Genomic DNA, 19,660 nt, shown 5'->3' with positions numbered 1-19,660 from the left:
TTTTCATAGAAAAATACCATGTCCATAGAAGAAATGCAATTAATTTCAACTTACTCAGTGATCCACTCTTTTATTTGACCTTAGTTAAAGGCAAACCAAGTACAGATACTGTACATTAAAATATATGCACATAGAACAAACCGTTGTTCTTCATTCTCCCTTAAAGGCTCAAACCTCCGCACTTGTTTATTAGAGCCCTTTGCAGGCAATGACTCCTCTCTGAAACACATTGCACCCACATTTAAATATAGAGAGATCCGTCTGCAGGTCCCACATAGCCAACACCTATTAGCAGCACATCAATTAGTGTCCATATGCCAAGTCCACCGAAGCTGAAGAGTTTTCCCAGACCTTCCCGCCACTGACCCAAATAGAAACGATCGGCACCAAATCCACCAAGGGTGATGCTACAAGAATAAAAATATGATTAATGATTATTATTGTTACAGGAACTGAGCTTGGGTACCCAAGTGTTTTTCCTCCAGCTGTGTTTGCTGAAGACAGCCAGCATTGTTGCATGTGAACCCTTCATGCATTCTGTGCCCACCATTTCAAGCTAGACTATCTGAAATACTGGTTATCCAGCACACCTTTAAAAAATACCAAGAAGAAAACCACAGAACCTGAAGATTTAAAAGAAAACTAATCTATTTTAGCTTGACATTATCTAATAGTTCCTGCTTACCTTAGTGCCAAGGCAGTAGACCACTTATAACCTCCAGTCCAATTGCAATAGAGCATCTTAGGAAAGACACGGTTACCTAAACATTGGAAAATATTAAAACATTGATGCAATAAACAAAGACCATATTACAAGGAATAAAATGACAAGGAAGAAGATACTATATTTCTTCCAAAAGGAGTCTCAAAGGTTTGTCACTAACTGAGAAACAACTGTCAACACACAGGCTCATTTATACCCTGTAGTTCTCTGTTCCATCAATCTTCATCCCATACCAGAAAAGTCAGTGAACAAACAGAGGGAAAATTAAGCCTAGTTGGATGGAATCAGCATAATTTTTTTTAATTGGCCTATGGATACATTTGATATTGATTCTATTAGTGGTCTGAGAATCAGACCACTAGTAGGTTCAAGTAATTTTAACTCACAGAAGTTGACAAAAATAAAAAGGACTGTTTTCTCTGGTATGACAGTATAAACAATATAATAAGCCAATGTTTGCAGTTAGATGTTGCTATTACGCTAAAAAATGAAATGCAACAATAAAAAATTCAGTAGATTGATCAAAGAGCAAGCTATTATTGCAAAAGAACACAATCTTTATATTCACCCATTACAGAGTATGTGGAAAATTCTTTAGAGAACTCCAGCCTTGCCCACCTTACCTAGACAATGGATGTGATCCCGGACCGTGCATGTTGCATTGTATCGCTGCCGAGGGCAGGAAACTGTCATGCAGCTTGTGGAATTGGTACAGACATAATCACTTGTGGCAAGCTGCCAGCAAAACTGGCACGTCATGTTAATTGTAAAGTTCTCCTGCTCGTGGTTATTCTCATCCTGTAAAAGGACAGCACTATTACTTCAATAGTATTAATACCAAAAATCAATGTGCAGTATCAGATTTAATGAGTAGACATTTTGGGCAAAAGAACAATAGCTCTGTTTTCTACCTCTTATAGAGCAGAATAGAAAACCACCAAAGTGGTATCAAAGTCATGTTTAACATTCCTGATTCCTCCAATCTAAGGCTGCTGCCAAAAGGAGGACTCATTTAGTTTCACTTGTAAGGTCAGTTCGTAGCTCTGACAGATATTTAGCCTCCCCACTTTCAAAATGTTTGGAGTGGTTTAACTCAAAGGCATGGCCAGGTAACAAAAAGATCCAAGACAAGAAAGGCAAACCAGGGAAGGGAAGGCCTGCCTCTTCAACAGCCCACAGTGAGTGATCAAACTTATCCCAGAACTGCAAACCCGTCTACATCACAACCTGGAAATCAATATTCTGCATTTTAAGACAAGATGCCACAGTTTAATTACTTAAATCTGGGGTTAAGAGTAACAGGTTACTTACAACACAGTGAACATGCGGCTTGACTTTGCAATCAAAAGTTGCTGTCTTCCCATATATACAGGAATAGTTTGTGTTACATGTCATGCAGTCTGGTGGCAGTCTACTGCAAAGCCCGTTGCTGGGACAATTAGTCAGGTAAGGTGGAATTTCTGTACTTTCTGAAAGGTGCAATAAGTGAATTAAGAACATGAGTTAAAAAAGCTAAATAGTCTAAAGTATATATATATATACAGTTTTTTATACATATACATAGACAAACACATGCACTGACGCTGCAGAAAGGGCTTTCCTCATTATACATGGAGCAGCATTCCCAGCCTGTGCTGTGAGAGCCAGAGGAGCCACAGGGCTGTGTGCAGGACACCAGCCAACACTCCAGCCCAGCACCAGGACTGAGCTGGTGGGGATTAGTTCTGCCTCAGCCAGCACTCCTCAGCAGAAGTAATCACCTCAGGAATAGCAGCGGGGTGACACGGGTAACCTACTTTGAGCTGAGCTCTAATTAGGGCTACAGCTACCTCAGCCTTTGCTGTTTGCACGTGTACAGAATGACCTCCTAAACTGCCAGCAAGAACAGCATTTCTGTCAGTCCTGGTGCACCCTTGGTGAGCTACAAAGCTGTACTGATGGTGGGCAGGGAGCAAGCTCTTGCAGGATGCTGGAGTCTTTCAAGAACTTCCACCATCCTGAAGGGTATAAACCACATATATCACAATGGTACTTTAACTTACCATTTTCTAGTTCTTATATGGACCAGTTGTCTAATTAGATAACCCAAAGTAATTGTTATGGTCACTAGAAAGTAATTCATAATGTGTTACACTGCAATGCTTCTTACCACTGTGAAATCATGCACAGGTTTCTAAGACCCAGTTCAAGAACTTTCAGACTCAAGACTGAGAAGGATCCATGGATAACAAACAAAAGAAACAGCACAATACCTTACCTAATGCTTTAAAATAGGGAGCATTTGTACTTGTTGAAGTTAGGCTTTTTGCCAGTGTAGACTGTGGCTGTGAAAGCTTTGTCGTCATCAAAGATCCCGCTACAAGACAAAAACATGGAGAAAGTGAAATTCCTAAACCAAATTTCACCTTCAGAAACAGTTTGATTTCAGCACTCTGATATGAAAATGCAAGTGGAAAATGTAATGAGACCAGAAAAAAATCTGTCTTCCTGTTCTACTAATAGATATTTACGTTAAATAGTAGAAAGAGCATTAGAATGGAATTGTTCCTTTAGGACAATGAAATACATGTATTTCCATTCAATCTTTTTTTTTTTTTTTTTTCTATTCACGAGAATTAAAAGCACTGTTCAGAAAGCAGATTTTACACAGGGTTTTCCACTGAACAATACTATTTAATGGAGCAATGGCAGCAGTTCTGTGACAGAAAGATGGAGCAGAGGTAGCGCTCGGGAGGCACGGCCGGCTGAGGGCTGGGGAGAGCCGCGGTGTGCGTGCCAGCTGCTGCCGAGCCCTCAGGGCAGCCACCGGGCACGGGAGAGGAACGAGAGGCGGCTTTGGCACACCACCCACCCCGACCGTGCCGAGGAGCCCCAGGACGCTCTCACTCACGCACGTTCGCGACAGAGAGCAGGCAAAAGGAGCTGTGTAACACAGCCGCACACGAGCCGGCGAGCGGGGCCTGGCCCGGCTTCTGCCCCGACACCGAGCAGCTCAGCCCCAGCCCCGCAGAGCCGGCACAACGCAATGCGGCCATGCCGCAGACAGCCGCTTCGCCCCGGGCAGGGGAGCGGCAGCGCATCCTCGCCCCGCCGCGGGCTCCGCCACCTCCGCAGCCGGACCGCGCTCAGCCCTGCCTGAGGGAGCGGCCGCCGCCGCTCGGACAGCCGTCCCCACCCCAGGCCCCAGCCCCTGCCCCTTCTCCCACCCTTGCCGCCCTGCCTCGGCCGTGCGGCCGCGCTCACCGCGGCCCGAGAGGACGGAGAGCTGCGACAGGAACAGCGCGGCCCCGCAGAGCCCGCGCAGGGCGCGCCGCCACCACCGCGCCGCCATCTTGGTGCGCGCCGCGGGCCCGGCGCCGCCGCCAGGGGGCGGGCAGGGGGCGGGGCCGGGCGCTGAGGGAACGGCAGCGGCAGGGCGGCCCCGCACGGGAGCGGAGAGCGGGCCGAAATCCGCTCTGAAACACCCTCGGAAATTCGGGAAACACCCTCAGGACCTCAATGCTGCAGCATCTGTACATCGCGCATGGAGCACGAAAGCGATTGTCCATCAAAATGTAGGTATGCATAAAATACAGAGATAAAAATCGCCCGCCACCCCCCGTGTTAATTCTGTCAAGTGGAACAAAAAGCTTTCCTATTGCTCCTTCAATATTTGTTTTCCCCCTTTTCTTTTAGAAGCAGGAGATAAAAACAGATTCACAAACGAATACAAAACCAAACACAGACCTATTTAACACACGTCTGTATGAGTGAGGCAAAAGTAAAACATAAGCTTTGTATTTGTGTTAATATTTACGCACTAAATTGCAGCTTCTGCTTCATGGCTGTGATATTTAAATCACAACTACAGCTGAATAGCTTAGATAACTGAGCAATACACTTAACACTACATAAGCCTGTTAACTAAATAACAGCATGTTAAAGTGAAAAAAATGGTAAAAAATTAATCTCAAAAAATCCAGCAACAGCAGCTTTAAAATCACTTCTAAGCATAAACAAAACAGAAATATGGCCAGTTTCAAGTCCAACATACTGTTTTAAAATTAAAATTGTCCTCTGTTCCTTCTCAGCATTCTACTTTCAGCAAATAAAGTAATAAATTACAGACAGAAAGGTTTTTCAAAGTTGGTTTTTTTGTTTTAGTAAAAAGCCAAAACAACAGCAAACAGAGGAAAAAAATAAAACACTTCACACACAGTTACAGTAATTGAACTGTCAGCATCACAGCAGCCAGTCATCACACCAACTCCTTGTTACACTGAGACTTCCAACAAAGACTCCAGTGCATTCATATTCTGTGAACACACATTCTGAAACAACCAAGATGTTCACATGCCCCCCCTCAAATTTCTGTTACCATCTGTAGTTAGGAAAAAGCCTAACCCAAACTGCTCCTGAGGCACCTATGCAGTGCCAAGCTCAGGGTGCCAGGTCACAGTCAGGAGAGCTGGGACTCTGTGACTGAGGGAGCTCAGCTCTCCCAGCATCTCCCCCGTCCTTCCCAGCCTCCTGATCCCCACACAGTACAGCCCTGACTTCCCTCCACATCAGAGTTGTAGGACTTCCTAAATAAGCATTCTGCCACTCAGGCAGATTGGGAACCCATGCGATTGCTAAAGGAGTTGGCAGGTGCATCTGTCCTCCCATGCTTTCCCTGGAGCACCAGCAGTGCTCCATTTGCTTATTTTGTGTATCCATTAACTGAAAATTCTCTCAGATGAGCTTCACTGCTGTGCAGGAAGAAAGAAACATTTCACACAGGCAGCTAATATTTTTTTTTTCCTAGCAGCAACATCAGAATTCTTCTTCTGCATTTGCAATTTGTGAAGTCTTAAATTTCTTGAGTTTTTCAATAGTAGAAGACACTGAAATCTCTCCATGAACTTTGTTGTCTCTTGTTCGCACATTGACAGCATTATTTGCTTTTTCCTTTTCTCCAACCACTGCAAGACACAGCACAAAATATTACACAATCTACATTAGAAAATAAGCCTAAACAAACTTTGTCCAACATTAGAATTTAAATGATATTCAGAAATGTAAGATGCTGCAGTTACCTAAAATGAAGTTATACTGAGCCAGCTGAGCATTTCTAATTTTCTTGTTCAATGTGCAGCTTTGATCTAGATCCACATCTGACATAAATCCTGCTTCAAAAAACTGGTTGCAAACCTAAAAAAAAAACCCAAAGAAACCAAAACCATCTTAGTATTACTATATAATTTACAACATACATTTATAAATGCTGCAATTATTGATCTCTCCCAACAATTAATTAATGTGTATGCATAATTTCATTCTTGTGGATGATTATAAGGATTTCAGTGAAGTTATCTGAAGAAACCTGCACACACAGCAGCACCCCAGCTGGGAAACAATACAAGGTAACATCTATATCAAGCATGCTGCTCTGCTACTGCATGTCAAAAACGTCCTCAGTCTGAGAAAGGAGAAAGAGGAGTAGGAACAAACACTTATTCTTTTATTAAAAGAAAAGCATGGGACAGGGTAAAACCAATCATGGTTCAAAAGTGATGTAGTCATGGTGGGAAATGGAAGAAACTGGCTCTGCCTAATTAGAGCTGAGAGTGCTGTAATAAAGCATTATTTATATAAGGTTTGTCATCCACGATGCTTTGTCCTTTAATAATTACAGAAGTATGCACATAATTAAAGAACCCAAAATACCTGAAGTTACACACCCCTTACTCAGACATATACAAATCTTAGAAACTTTTATATTGAAAAATGTACCTTTCCCCCCAAACATGTCTCCAGAGTCATTAAGCATTAATTCCCTGTTCTAGGACAAGTAGTAAGGATGCCTGAAATCTGCCTGGAGATCAGGAGACAAGCTGTCCTCACCTGCTGGGCGTATTGCTCCGACGCGGGGCCCACAGGCACAACCATCACCTGCCGTGGAGACAGCCAGAACGGCCTGGCCAGCACAGGACAAACAGCAAACAAAGGTGCATTTTACATTCCCAGTCATGTTCCACAATAATAATTGCTGTATAGAATGATTTACATTAGCTAAGGATGTTGGGGAGTGTATTATCTCCCTCTTTTCAAGCTCACATAAAATAGCAAATAGATTGATTTCAGGAAAATGACATATGGGCAACTTGGACCTTCTGTTTTCTTCACAAATGACTTCACAACTTTAAACATATTTTTTTCTGCATAACTTCCACTTTTACCTATAACTTTACAGTGAAGGTGGACAGTCAAGTGATTGAAAATAAGAATTAACTCTTCCTTAGTAATTTAAATACATTCATGAAGAAATACTTCCAGAGCTTATCCAAGATAAAATGATCAATGTTAGAAGTACAAAACTATTTCACGTACTTCGATTAATGAATGTCTGTGTATACACAAATAATTGCTTTAAATACATCTGACATCCTGCTGGTACAAAGGCACAATTTTAAAGAAATAAGGAACAAGAATAATGCAGGATTTATACATTCCATTACAATTCCTATTTCTGCACTATTTTTACTTTTTTCTGCAGTCTCATGAAACTGTATGGATACCACATAACTCAGACCAGAAAACTGGACTTTTTCTGTAATCTTACTAATTTTGAGAAAATGTTGGGGATATTATTTTTGCATTATAATATATGGGACAATAGGAAGGATATGCAGTTTCTACGCTGTTAAAGTGTTCTGAAAATTCCATTTGTGCCACATACCATTTTCCTCCATAATTTTCTGCTAGAATAGCTATCATTCTCTCCACAGATCCCAAAATAGCTCTGTGAATAATCACTGGCCTTTTCTTGTCATCACCATCCTTACTAAAAAAAAAAAAATTAAAAAATCAAGGTTTTTTTTTTTAAATACAGTTATTTGAGCTCAGACACAAGTAATCCTACTAATATTTTTGACTCCACTTTAAACAGAAAGACAACATTTAGTTAGTTATACTTATGAAAAGACTACTGGTTTTATTAAAAATGTACTTCAAGTCAGCTGGGCTTTTAAAGAAATTCTGATTTAAAATAATCATGCCTATAGCTAGTGGCAGAGATACACTCTTAAATTTGAGAAGACACTTGACTGACTCAGCACCATTTTTGTGCATTTTAATAATTTATCTTCTTCCTTGCACTCTCCTTCCATTAGGACTTGCTTTTATTTTGTTGCACAGGAACTTACTTGCCCTTACTTTTCATTACTTCACTTAAATTACAATCCTGAAATTTAAAAAAACCTGGCTTTAAAAAAAAAGCCAGTTCATAACAATATTATCACCTATCACAAAAGCAGTAACATCTACTGTAGAATATACCACAGGACCATAAAAATACAGATTCTTACTCTCTCTTCCCCATCTTCATAATATGCAAAAATCAAACACAGCAAGAAATACAACCCAGAAAATGAGTATTCAAGTCAATGTAGCACTAAAAGTAATTTGCTCAGTGGGCCTAGCTGGAAACCAGCCACATTTTCACTAAAAGCTGTTTGCACGTGGTTGATGTTCAAAATTAACTAATTTAATCTGATAAAAATAAAGAACCACTTAGTACAAACATACTTGCTCCTTAGAGCATGTTGAATTTGTGAGCTGTGTCTTCCAAGGAGACACAGTGACTAGGCTGAAAACGAAAAGTGACTCAGCTGAGGGGTTTTTAGCATTACTGGTGATCAATTGCTTTCAAAACTGGCAGACAAGACAGATAATGAGATTTTTCCTGCATTTACAATTAAAGTGAGCTATCATCACCTTCAGAAAATATCTTCAAGTTCATGACTCTCTCCTCTACCCACTGGGAGTGTTTGCTCTGCCTGCCAGCTGACTGATTTACAAGGTAATCATTTGTTAAATGAGCAATATAGCATTAGTACATAATGGGAATTACAGATAATGAAAGCTATTGTTAGATTTCATTTTAAAAAGGAAGATATTCAGCTTAACCACTCACCCAACGTAAGTAAGATTAAACCGAATGGGCAGCTGGAAGTCAAGCTGGATGGTAGCACATTGATGGTACCTACCAATTGCATCTTTGATTTTAATATCAATCTGTGAAGCAAAATTACACAGTTACTAAATATAGTCTGCCTGCAGTACATCTGCATTTCTGTCCATCCCAAAGTTATACTGAAATGCTGAGTCACTAACCTTAGGACCATAAAATGCTCCATCTCCTGGATTCAAACTCCATTGCTCCCCGAAGTTATTCAAGCTGTTTTGAAGTTGCTGATCATAATAATGAGAGAGTAATTAAAAAAGGTATAGAAAAGCCTCTCATTACAGGAAGTCAAAGCAATTGCTTTTGAAATTCAAAAGGAGTTAAATGGCAGCACAACCCCTATTGTTCAAGCATTTCCTCATTTATGATAAATAATCTGGAAAATGTAGTTCCTTGTATAAATATTTTGATTATTCAGAGAAAAAAATTAACAGAAATTTAACTAGATCAAGGTAAGGGGCTAAGCAAGAATCTGAAAGTTCTGGTTTTCTATAGAGACTTCAGATTTCATGTGATGTTTCCCTACAAGAATTTCCACCAAGGTCAGTATTTAGCATCTGATTTAAGCAATTTCACCATGCAGCATGGAAGAACTCCGTTAAATATCTGTCTCTGCAAGTATAAGTATTAAGGGGTTTGTTTGTTTGCTTTTAAATTAATTACCTTTTCTGCATGATCCCAGATCTCTAAATCTCCAAGATAATTTTCTGGTCTTGTAGAAAGATGTAGTTGAAAGGTAAACCCAAAGACAGCATACACTGACTTCAAGAAATCAAGACAGTCCTTAATTTCTTCTTCAATCTTAAACATAAAACATATTAAAATAGATTAAAATTTACTTACATAAAGATGTAATTGGGTCAACTGAATTCCTTGTAACAAGAACATAAGAGTCCATTAAATAAGAAAGAATTAAAAATCACTTGAAAATTACATCCAAGGAACCCAAATCCATTTAATGGGCAAAGTGAGATCCGAGGCATTGAGGTTTCAAAGCATAGCAAAAAAAAGTGGTATTTTTGTTAAGCATGAGGGTATGGAGACAAATTGTATCCTGATTTAAGGTACATCAATTTATACATGCAGTTCCACTAAAATCTATGGCATTACTGACGAAATAAAGTTTTTATTCAGCATTACTACAGAAAACAATGGGATCAACTGCTTTTTATTTGCAGAGGGAGATGGAAAATGCAACAAATCTTACTTTCTGGGGTTTAGCTGCCCAATGCATCTTTCTAAAAAAAAAAATGAAGCACCCAGAAAAACCCTGACCAAAAGCAGCTTTACGCTATGCAATGGAAGAATCAAGAATTGAAATACTTCAGGGATATTTTTTTTTTACCTGTTCCATTGTGCAAAAGATGTGAGCATCATCTTGTTGGAAGCGCCTTACACGAGTCAAGCCACTCAAAGTGCCTGAGAGCTCGTTTCGGTGAAGAACTCCAAAATCTGCAAGTCTAAGAGGCAATTCCCTCCAGGATCGGGGACGATGGGCAAACATCAAGCTAAAAGAAACATGGAAGAACCTTCCTTTTATCCTTCTTACAGGAGATTTAGGACAACACAGAAATAAATGAAGCTCAGTAGAGACAGTAATCACATTTTTAAGTATTTACTCATTCAAGTTGTCTACATCCTGAAAGACAGGCAAACAGAAGAAGCACACCACTCAGTGTACTGCTAAAGATCACTGAGAAAAAAACACTGCAAGAGTAAATCAAGACTGATTCATCTGTACCCTTCTTGGAAAACCACATCTGATGCTCACCTCTAACCAACAGACTTGGTATTTACTAGTGGTACAGACTGGTATTAGCATGCACAAGCCCAGCTCAGTGCAGACTTACTGCAAATGTTTGCTTTGGGATACTGTCAGAGAAGCTCTCTGGACACCCTAGCTTAGCAGTCTATCATAAACATACATGACAGTCTGTATTAATATTCCTTTTATTTCTCCTCGGCCCCAAAAAGGATAAATGATGTAAAATAAGATGTTTTCCAGCTAAGAGTACAAACCAATGTCCTGGACAATTCATGGGTTTAAGGGCAAAGGTTTCCTTCTCAATCTCAAAAGAGAACATATTTTCACTGTAGTGCTGCCAATGTCCTGAAGCTTCCCAGAGTTTACTGTTGAAGACGTTCGGAGACACAACTTCAGTGAAATTACGCCTGCGATATTCCCCCTAGAAACAAATGCAACATTTCAAAGGTGAGAGGGCTTTTGACAAGCAAAAGCTTGATTCTTTTCAACTGTGGTATTATGATGGCAATTCACAAGGACAAAATAGGACTACTGCACATGTAGACTTTGCACAACTGGAAAAACACAGCTTCACTCTGCCTTATTTTCAAAAACATGAAGTTTGTATAATCCTTGCAAAAGTCTTGTATGTGTTTATGTACATAGGTACTTCTCTTTGTGTGGACAGCTCAGCACTAGGAATGGCCTATCATTTAACATCAACAAATGACAATGAAGCTGTTAGGACTTACAGCAGTAACATCAGTATATCCTCACCCGTATGAAATCCACGAGCGTGTTATAAAGAAAGGCACCTCTAGGCAGAAAAAAGCAGCTTCCAGGACTCAAATCATGAAAGAAGAAGAGTTCTTGCTCCTAGGTAAATCAAAACCAGAATGCTCTAATATCAATTCAGAGAGAATTGCAGAATGTAACTACTTAACACACATCAAGACACTGCTTGCAAAGATGGAATGCTACAACAAGATGATTTATGGTCTACAAGTTCTCAGCAAGACCAGTTAATTGACCTGCAGTTTTCACTCTTAGAGATTTGTAATAACACTGAATTCCATTTGATCCTTTGACTGTGTAAACACACATTTCTCCAAATTTACACCTATTATAAAGAATGACCACACCATCTTATTTACACAAGTTCCATATAAATTATCTTCTATAAAAAATAGAGTGGTTCAGGAAGGATCTGCAAAGACTCTATATTAATAGGTTTAAGATTTATATCCCTAAACTAAGGGACTAAAGCCATTAATTTGTTCCTAACATTAGTTTAACACTCATATGCAAGTGACAAGTTGAATTTGTAGGACTAAAATTTTAAAATGTAAGTGACATCAAGAAGCACATAGAATTGGCTCCCCTTAAAACTGTCAAAAAACAACAACAAAAAATCAAACCAAAACTAAAATACAAGGGGAGAGAATGAATTCTGTAATAGAAGTATAAAAAATAGACAGTGGAATAGTGTACCTTCCCAATTTTCCTATGATCCCGGTTTTTAGCTTCTTCCTGGACTTTTTCCCATTCCTTCATCATTTTGTTATCAGGAAAGGATATTCCATATATTCTCTGCAGAGTTTCCATGTCAGATTTTCCTTCCCAATAGGTAGAGGAACTCTGATACACAAAACCCATACTTTAAGATAATATTACATCATATCAAGGAAAGAGGGATAAACACTAACCCATTTGAACATTATTGCATTTTTCCTTGGGAAAAGAATTATATGCAGTCCTTCAGCATTTGTATGTAATACAAAGAGACGTGCAGTGCCTTTTAGTCAGCATACTAATACAAAAGACAAACAGAAGTGACAGGTCAAATAATATTTTATTCTTAGGTACCTTGTTTTAACTCACATCATGGCATATTTTATTATTTCATGTTATGGCTTTTAAACAGGCAGGACTTGTTTACATTGAAAACAAAATGCAGTAGGAAAACAAGAAAGGCAAAACAAACCTAACTCTCACAGTTAAATCTGAGCACTTTTAACCCTCTACCCACTCATTCCTCGGAACTCAAGAGTTCCATACACTTCAGTTTGTAAGCCAGGAAAAGCTACAATGACGAATATTCCAAAGAGCTCAGACTAATAAGGTTACCAAAACTGGCATCTGTGAGTAACTTAAACTACACCACACAATCAGAGGCCTCTGCAAACACTGTCTCTGGCTTCCCTGGAAGCAATGCCATTTTTTAACAGCACATCTGCAGACCTGCTAAGGTCCACTTTATCTCCTGCACCTGACAAGGTCAAAATACTATTTTCAGACCCAGTGAGTATATTAATGTTAACTCACTGCAGAACAGAGCATGTACACCCCCTTGCACTCGGACTGCTGCTACAGACTAACCATGACACTGTGAAGTGCAGTGCTGATGGGAGAGAGTGGCACAGTCCTGCCACAGGGGCTTAGGCTGCTCTTCTCTCCTGTGCACAGCAGAACTGGCTCCACAGCTCATCTGGTCACCACTAGCCACAGTGGTTTTGCAGTGCTCATCAGTCTAAGTGAGCAGGTTACTACACTAACACTCTGCTGAAAAGCACACTGGTAACTTTCACTGAGGTACTACTGCCTTAGCCAAGTAAGTAATTGTCAGACAGATCAATGATCAAGGTCAGTAGTTCTCCTTGTACAATGGGAACTGGGAAAGAAATGAAGAACTATTGTACAGCAGGCAAAGAAAACAATACAAAGGACTAATCCTACTACAGTCAGCCCAGGAAAAATAAATATATAAATAAATCAACTGACAATTTATTTCAGTTTTGATGCACAGGTAATTTAAACTTACCTTAACTATTTTAAGGGCCTTAATTTTTCCAGTGTGTCTCACATGTGGTCCCTTGCAGAGATCAATCAATGGACCACATCTAAATGCCAAAACAAAGAGTGTCCATTTCTAAGCAACCCAACATTTTTCATTACATTCACCAATGGCACACAAGTTCATGTTTGACACATTCAGACATGCTGGTAAATATAAATATGCACCATGCAGCAAATTCAGTGTACCTTAAATGTAACTGTGCCTCCTATCTGAAGTGGAACATTCACTCAGTAAATGCTCAGCACACTTGATCCATTTACAAGAGCATCATAACACATTTGCCAATTTATATAGTTCCATATGTAAACTTGTTCAAATTGGCCAGGAAATTTTAAAGTGTGCATCAAACAGAAAATGATGTTGCCATTTTCCAACCAACAAGTAACTGAATGAGGTTCCTCACCCCACACTGAACTAGAGTTAGTTTATCCATTATGCAGCAAGACAATGTCAGAGATGGCAACTTATTTTAATCAGTCTACTGAAACCAGAGGGAATAAATAAAAACTGAATTTGACATTTGTCCACAAATTGAGACCTAATCTGTCCCAGCAGAGAAAAAAAATCTCACTCTACCTAAGTAGCAATATTAATTGCAAACTTAAGTCCCAATCACACAAGAATTAAAAAAATTCCAAATTATTCTCTCATATTAAATTAATTAGGTATAAAAATACTTAATAATACCATTCAAGTATATTTCTTTACCTGTATACTGTGGTAGTTGGTGTCTTCACCTTCTCATTAAGGATACGACACTTAAACTTGTTATACTGTGTGTGGAAGCATGAACAGCCAGAAATGTCAATAAAATGGATAATAAAATTCTCTTCAAAAATTACATTTTAGTATTACAAATGCACCAGTAAAAAGCACTTCTAACTAAAGAAACAAAAAAACCCAAAACAAACTAAAACCCCACCAAACAAAACAAAACAGCAAACCAACAACAACAAAAAAACCCCACATGTATTTCTCAGAAGAGTTGCAAAAGCAGAGGGGAAGGAGACAGAAACATCTTAACTCCCCTGAGGGTGTGGTGAGGATTGTGATCACCACCTGAACACCCCAAGGCACTTGTGAAAAGCAGTCACACAGTACTGTGAGACTGGTGATATTCACTGCATAAAACAGGAGCAGAACTAAAGCCTTTTCTGACCTGTCTTCACAAGCGAGCCAGAAGAAATGCATACTTTCATTAACTTGTTATTGCATTGAGCTGGAGGTGTGTTTTTAGAGGAATACAGAACTGTTTTTATAAGTGTTTGAAAACATCCTGAACACTTGGCAGGGCATATGGAGAGGGGGAAATGGATGATATTGTTTTTCTTTGTTTTACTAGACAGGTACTATTCTGATGAGTCAGTCACATGCAATATTTCATAAAAGTTACATTTTAAATGATCACTATAGCAGATCCACAGCTACTCTAAAGATTTACCTTAAACATGTCTAACAGGATCTCCTTTCTGACTTCCAGCCTTTCAAAAGCCTGTTTCTCTTTTATGATATTTTTACAACGATTCTCTAGTAGTGGGAATTCAGTACTAGATACACTTCTAGATAAAAAGACACAGACAAAAGAAATATAAATTAATTATTTTGATACTCCCATTTTTCTAATTTGAAAAACATGGGATGTGTTGTGATTTGTCAGTTTTTTTTTCTTAGTTACTTACAATCAGCTGTATTTTCAGACACTAAACCCAGAAACATAGATAGTACCACCCTGAAAAAACCCACTGCAATCATTCCTTTGAATGTCTGCAACAGTCTTTGACACAATCAAATATCTGGAATACCTATAGCTCAAAATATATGTATGATTTAAGAAAAAAAAACAAACCAAGGGGGGAAAAAGGCTCAACTCAGCCACAAGAGCCAGTTTATCAGCTCATGCAGATTCAGTATGCCCCCTGCCTACAGAAGGATAAACAAGGAAAAAAACAGAATTGTAAAGCTGTGCATAAGGATTAGAAAAGTAGTAAACACCTAGACAAGTTACATGCATTTGTGCCCTTTCTACACAACTATGGCCCCTGGAAACCAAACTTGAATGACTCTTCAAGGAAACCATCCCCTTTGCCTCACAGGAACTGCAGAAACTTCAACCCAAACACTGCATTTTTTCCACAGGACAGCTTCAACTCTTACAGAGCAGGTGTCTGAACACTGCTTCTGAATTTAGATATATACACACACTCAGTTGAACTGCATATACAGAAAACTGTTTCAAATCATATTAGAGTCAGAATTGTACTTTTAACATGCAGAAACAAACAAAATAATTCTAGCACTGATCTTTAACAGGAGTATTAAATTTCTACAACACTAATTTTACCTGTCTTCAATATACATGTCATAATAAAATCCATTCTCAATTGGTGGTCCATAGCATAAGCAGCCCCCAAAATGTCCTTCCATGGCCTCTCCAAGAATGTGAGCACTTGAATGCCAATAAACCTGTAAATGAAGTCAGCTGAGCAAACCATGAGGTCAATGGCATGTGTAACTAAAAAAAACAAAACTAGAGATATCTGCAGATAGGACACAGATTGGAACCAGTGTTGTTCAAATTTTGAGAGAAGTAAAACAACTTTATATTACTAATTTAGAATATTTAAAAATGAAAAGATAATGGCAGATGTAGCACTAAAAGCCCACCATACTTCAGTCTGAAAGAGGATGACTATATCTCTGCACAATTCCTTCAACTTAATTACTGCACCTTGTTTATTTATAAGTTAATATCAGCTGAAATGTGCACCAATAATCCCATCTAAAGCAATGCAGCTGATTAGATTGCCATTGTTCACATTTAGTACATTTATTAATGGGTCTGTAAACTACACTACCTGAAATGTCAGAAGAGGGAAGCCAACAACACAGTAGATCAATACTAGTCTCATGTTCTGACTTCTTATTAATTGAGACTATTTCAGAGCTACTGCTACAAGATAAACCCTTGACAGGCTCCTGAAATGTCTCCAACAAGCTTAACCACATAAATAATTCTTTGACAAAACTGAAGTCCAATCCTAGCATATAAAGATAACATAAGCTTCAGACTGAATACATTACAGAAAAATCTCAGTCAAGTTGCTAAGTATATGTATATTTTAATTGCCTAAGAAGTGTCTACTTAAGGATCTAATAAACAGTGCCAGTACAAGGGGATGTAGATTTTATTTATGACTCAAGGCTAATATTGGACAGCTTTGAGAAAACAGTAGAGACTGCCTCACTTTGCTTTCACTGTCTGATGTTCAAATGCACTGAGCCAAAGCACAGGCTGTTTCAAGTTAACATACAAATCAAGGCTTTCTGGACCAACTCCTTTGAGAAATAACTTGTTTATGTAAAAGAGAAGGAAGAAAAGAACAGAAAGATTTTACTCACTCTCAGACTACAGGCACTTAGTATCTAATCTTTGTTGAATCATAGGAAATACATTACTTGAGTAGTTTTGTGGGCTTTTTTAATGTAAGATTTTTAATGCTTAATGCTGCAATCAATTTTATGTCATTAGTTTCTTTAATCAAGCAGAAACCAGACTGTTTACTCACAGCTTTGGCTTCTTCATTATCAAAGGTGAGCAGCTCCAGAGTACAATCTCCCTCCAGCGGACGGTCCAGATCCCAGAGCTCACCATTCACTTTGGCTATGACTGCATTTGAAGCCAACACTTGACTGAAGAAACAGAAGAGACAAGAGAAAAGAATATTTAGGTTCAGATTTGTAAAATACTTTAGATTTCTAAACCCCATGAGACCACATCCACATCTTGTAGCACCTGAAGACCGTAAACTTTTGTTTCTGTGGTCTTCTTAAACCCTTGCCTACTTTTAAGGTATAGAACCTTAAGGTCTTGAGAGGTTTTGTTCAACACTTTTCAGTGCTGGGGATCTGGAGGATTGCTCCTTACAACAGATTCTGCTGATTCTGCTAACTCACAAAACTTCTGATGTCTCTTAATTCCCAGCAGTGTCACAGATTTAACTGGAAGCATTATGATCCCAGCACAGAATCCCAAGCATCAGAACTGTAACCAGCTGTTTCTACTACATGGAGCTGAAGTGCCAATGCCTTCCAAGCACACCAATTTAAGGGAGCCACCACCCACTGACAGTGACACATACTCTATATAACAGGGTAAGAGACAAATGATAGTAACAGTTTTATCACTACAAAAGTACAACTCCTTGAATGGGCAGGTTACCTAATTCCTACAGCTAATTGATATGGCGTGGTTTTCCAAGATTCCCCTTCAATTGTCTCCCCATCTGTCAGAGTAATTTTGATAGATTTGCTCTGGTTGGCTGCTCTGGAAGCTAGCAAAGCATCATGTTCTTTTTTCAGTGCTTCATAAAACTTCAATCTGTCTTCTATGAAGCTAGGCACACACTGGAGCTGTAAGACATAAATTCAATCATACACACACATATTTGTGAGACAAAGAGAATAAAAGGATTCACAGTGTTGGTGCATCCCCAGACGTTCCAACTTGTCCAGATTTAACCGTACTAGAATTTACACTAAAAATCAGTAAAGCATTTATAAATAATAATACACAAGATAGCCCCATTCAACTTACTGATTATTTTATTTTCCATGCACTTTCATCAGTCTGGGCCTAAATGGGTCTGTGAGCTGGACCTCAGAAAGCAGCTTATATTCCTGACCCAAAATTTACATTTGGCAGATGTCCTGGAGAAATCTGGATCACTCCAACAAGCCCTCACTTCTGCCACTGCATTAAAAGCATCAGATTCAAGCTAGACAGTTCACATGAAGGTTCCTGTATTTTAGCTTAAAGTGAGTTATTAAGCTCTACTGTACTACAGCAGGACTGCCAATATCCCTTCAGCCATCACGAATGCTCATGAACCATCATGCTCCTTAGGCACCACAAAACCATGACCTTTATTTTCCAATAACCCAAATCCTTTCGTTACATAAAATGTAGAAATCTAATAATGTATCAGTAACCCTACTAATGCAAGATTAAGCTCTTGAATAATGTGAGGGTTTTTTTCTCTGTGCTATAGAGAGCTTTCTTCCCAAAAGCTGGGATTTCAAAATACAGCAAAGTATTACAGATTTGAGAGCCTTTTCTGAACCTGGTCAAATACCACTCCTATTACTATGTGGTATTAAAGAACCACTTACATCATTGTGGTGTTGGTTCACAGCTTCATCTTCCTTTTTCTTTTCCTCTTTAATTTGATTCACTGCATCAGCTGGACTTGCACTGGAGACTTTCTGAAAACAGTGAGAATACAAAGTATACCTGTTCTATACCTTTGCCTTTTTTTTCCCAGCAATCATCAAAACAAACCAAACCAGTATAATATAGGGCTGAAAAGGCAATTACAGGGAATAAGGTATATCCTCAGTGCCAAGACTTCCCATGCCACATCTGAACTGCATCTTTTTGAAGTTCTGCAGACACAGCAGTGCTGCTCACCAAACAAAGTCCTCTCAACACAATTTCCCAAATTTTACTACTACAACTATCACCAGCAAAATCGCCCCAGAGAGGCCGTTGGACATCAAAGCAGAGCAGTGAGCAGTCACAGCAACTTTCGATCGTGTGCTACCTCGAACAGGTTGCCCATTTATGCCGTGGATGCCCCATCCCTGCCAGTGTTCATGGCCAGGCTGGATGGGGCTCTGATCAGTCTGGTCTAGTGGAAGATGTCCCAGCCCATGACAAGGGGCTTGGAACGAGATGATCTTTAGGGTCTTTCCCGACCCAAACCATTCTATGTTTCTGTCAACCCGCCGCCCTGGCACAAGGGCAGAGACCACTGCCCAGTGCTGCGGGCAGACACCGTGACGGGCCTCTGCTCCCGGGGGCTGGGCACAGGCGGCTCGGCCCGTGAATATCCCAGTCCCGTCCCTTCCCTTCCCGCCCGGGGTCACCGTCCCGTCCCCGCTCCGAGCGGCCCCGGCGCTACCTCTCCGCCGGCCGGGGGCTGCGCCGGCGCCGCCCGGCCCAGCTCTGCCGCCAGGCTGCGGCGCAGGTGCAGCAGGCGGTACCGCAGCTTCTCGTTCTCGGCCCGCAGCCGCTGCAGCTCGGGGCTGGCGCTGCCGGGGCAGTGCAGCTCCTGCGGCTCCTTCAGCCGGCCGACCTCCGCCGCCAGCCAGCGCAGCTCCCGCTCCTGCCGCGACAGCCGCACCTCCACGGCCTCGGCTGCGCCCGCCGCCGCCGCCATGTTGGCCCCGGCGCGCTCCGCCCCGCCCCGGCCCCGCCCGCTGCCGCCGGACCCCGGCCGGGCGCGGCGCGGCTGCGGGGCCGGGCGGAGCGCTCGTGGTCCCGTCGCTCCTTCTTCTAATTGAGCCTTC

The 19,660-nt window shown here is 40.3% G+C and overlaps 3 protein-coding genes across 4 annotated transcripts in view; 1 reads left to right on the top strand and 2 right to left on the bottom strand.

The window, feature by feature from the left end:
- Positions 1–50: 50 nt before the first annotated feature.
- On the bottom strand, positions 51–4,111 carry TM2D3 (TM2 domain containing 3). The gene is made up of 6 exons (XM_064388985.1): positions 3,968–4,111; positions 2,982–3,080; positions 2,036–2,193; positions 1,348–1,522; positions 686–761; positions 51–407 (listed from the first exon to the last, which is right to left on the bottom strand). Exons 1-6 carry the CDS (start codon positions 4,053–4,055, stop codon positions 242–244), a joined length of 762 nt encoding a protein of 253 aa, XP_064245055.1. The 5' UTR covers positions 4,056–4,111; the 3' UTR covers positions 51–241.
- A 374-nt stretch (positions 4,112–4,485) lies between these two features.
- On the bottom strand, positions 4,486–19,560 carry LOC135280748 (threonine--tRNA ligase 1, cytoplasmic-like). The gene is made up of 19 exons (XM_064388984.1): positions 19,273–19,560; positions 18,482–18,574; positions 17,532–17,722; positions 16,879–17,002; positions 15,654–15,775; positions 14,754–14,871; positions 14,021–14,085; positions 13,277–13,355; positions 11,947–12,093; positions 11,233–11,331; positions 10,731–10,897; positions 10,057–10,219; positions 9,375–9,512; positions 8,861–8,938; positions 8,661–8,761; positions 7,425–7,529; positions 6,590–6,662; positions 5,782–5,896; positions 4,486–5,667 (listed from the first exon to the last, which is right to left on the bottom strand). The coding sequence occupies exons 1-19, from the start codon at positions 19,528–19,530 to the stop codon at positions 5,519–5,521; spliced, it is 2,385 nt and encodes a 794-aa protein (XP_064245054.1). The 5' UTR covers positions 19,531–19,560; the 3' UTR covers positions 4,486–5,518.
- TJP1 (tight junction protein 1) overlaps positions 17,298–19,660 on the top strand; it is a 189,492-nt gene continuing 187,129 nt past the window's right edge. Inside the window, exon 1 of one of the 2 annotated variants that reach the window (XM_064388967.1) lies at positions 17,298–17,464. The gene's annotated coding sequence lies outside the window, so the exon portion shown is untranslated. The remainder of the gene's footprint in view (positions 17,465–19,660) is intronic. The other variant, XM_064388975.1, reaches the window with a different exon arrangement.

This window comes from Passer domesticus, chromosome 14 (genome assembly GCF_036417665.1).
Source record: "Passer domesticus isolate bPasDom1 chromosome 14, bPasDom1.hap1, whole genome shotgun sequence".
Taxonomy (NCBI): Eukaryota; Metazoa; Chordata; class Aves; order Passeriformes; family Passeridae; genus Passer; species Passer domesticus.
Note: the sequence above shows the minus strand (reverse complement) of the source record. Positions and strands in the feature narration are given on the sequence as shown.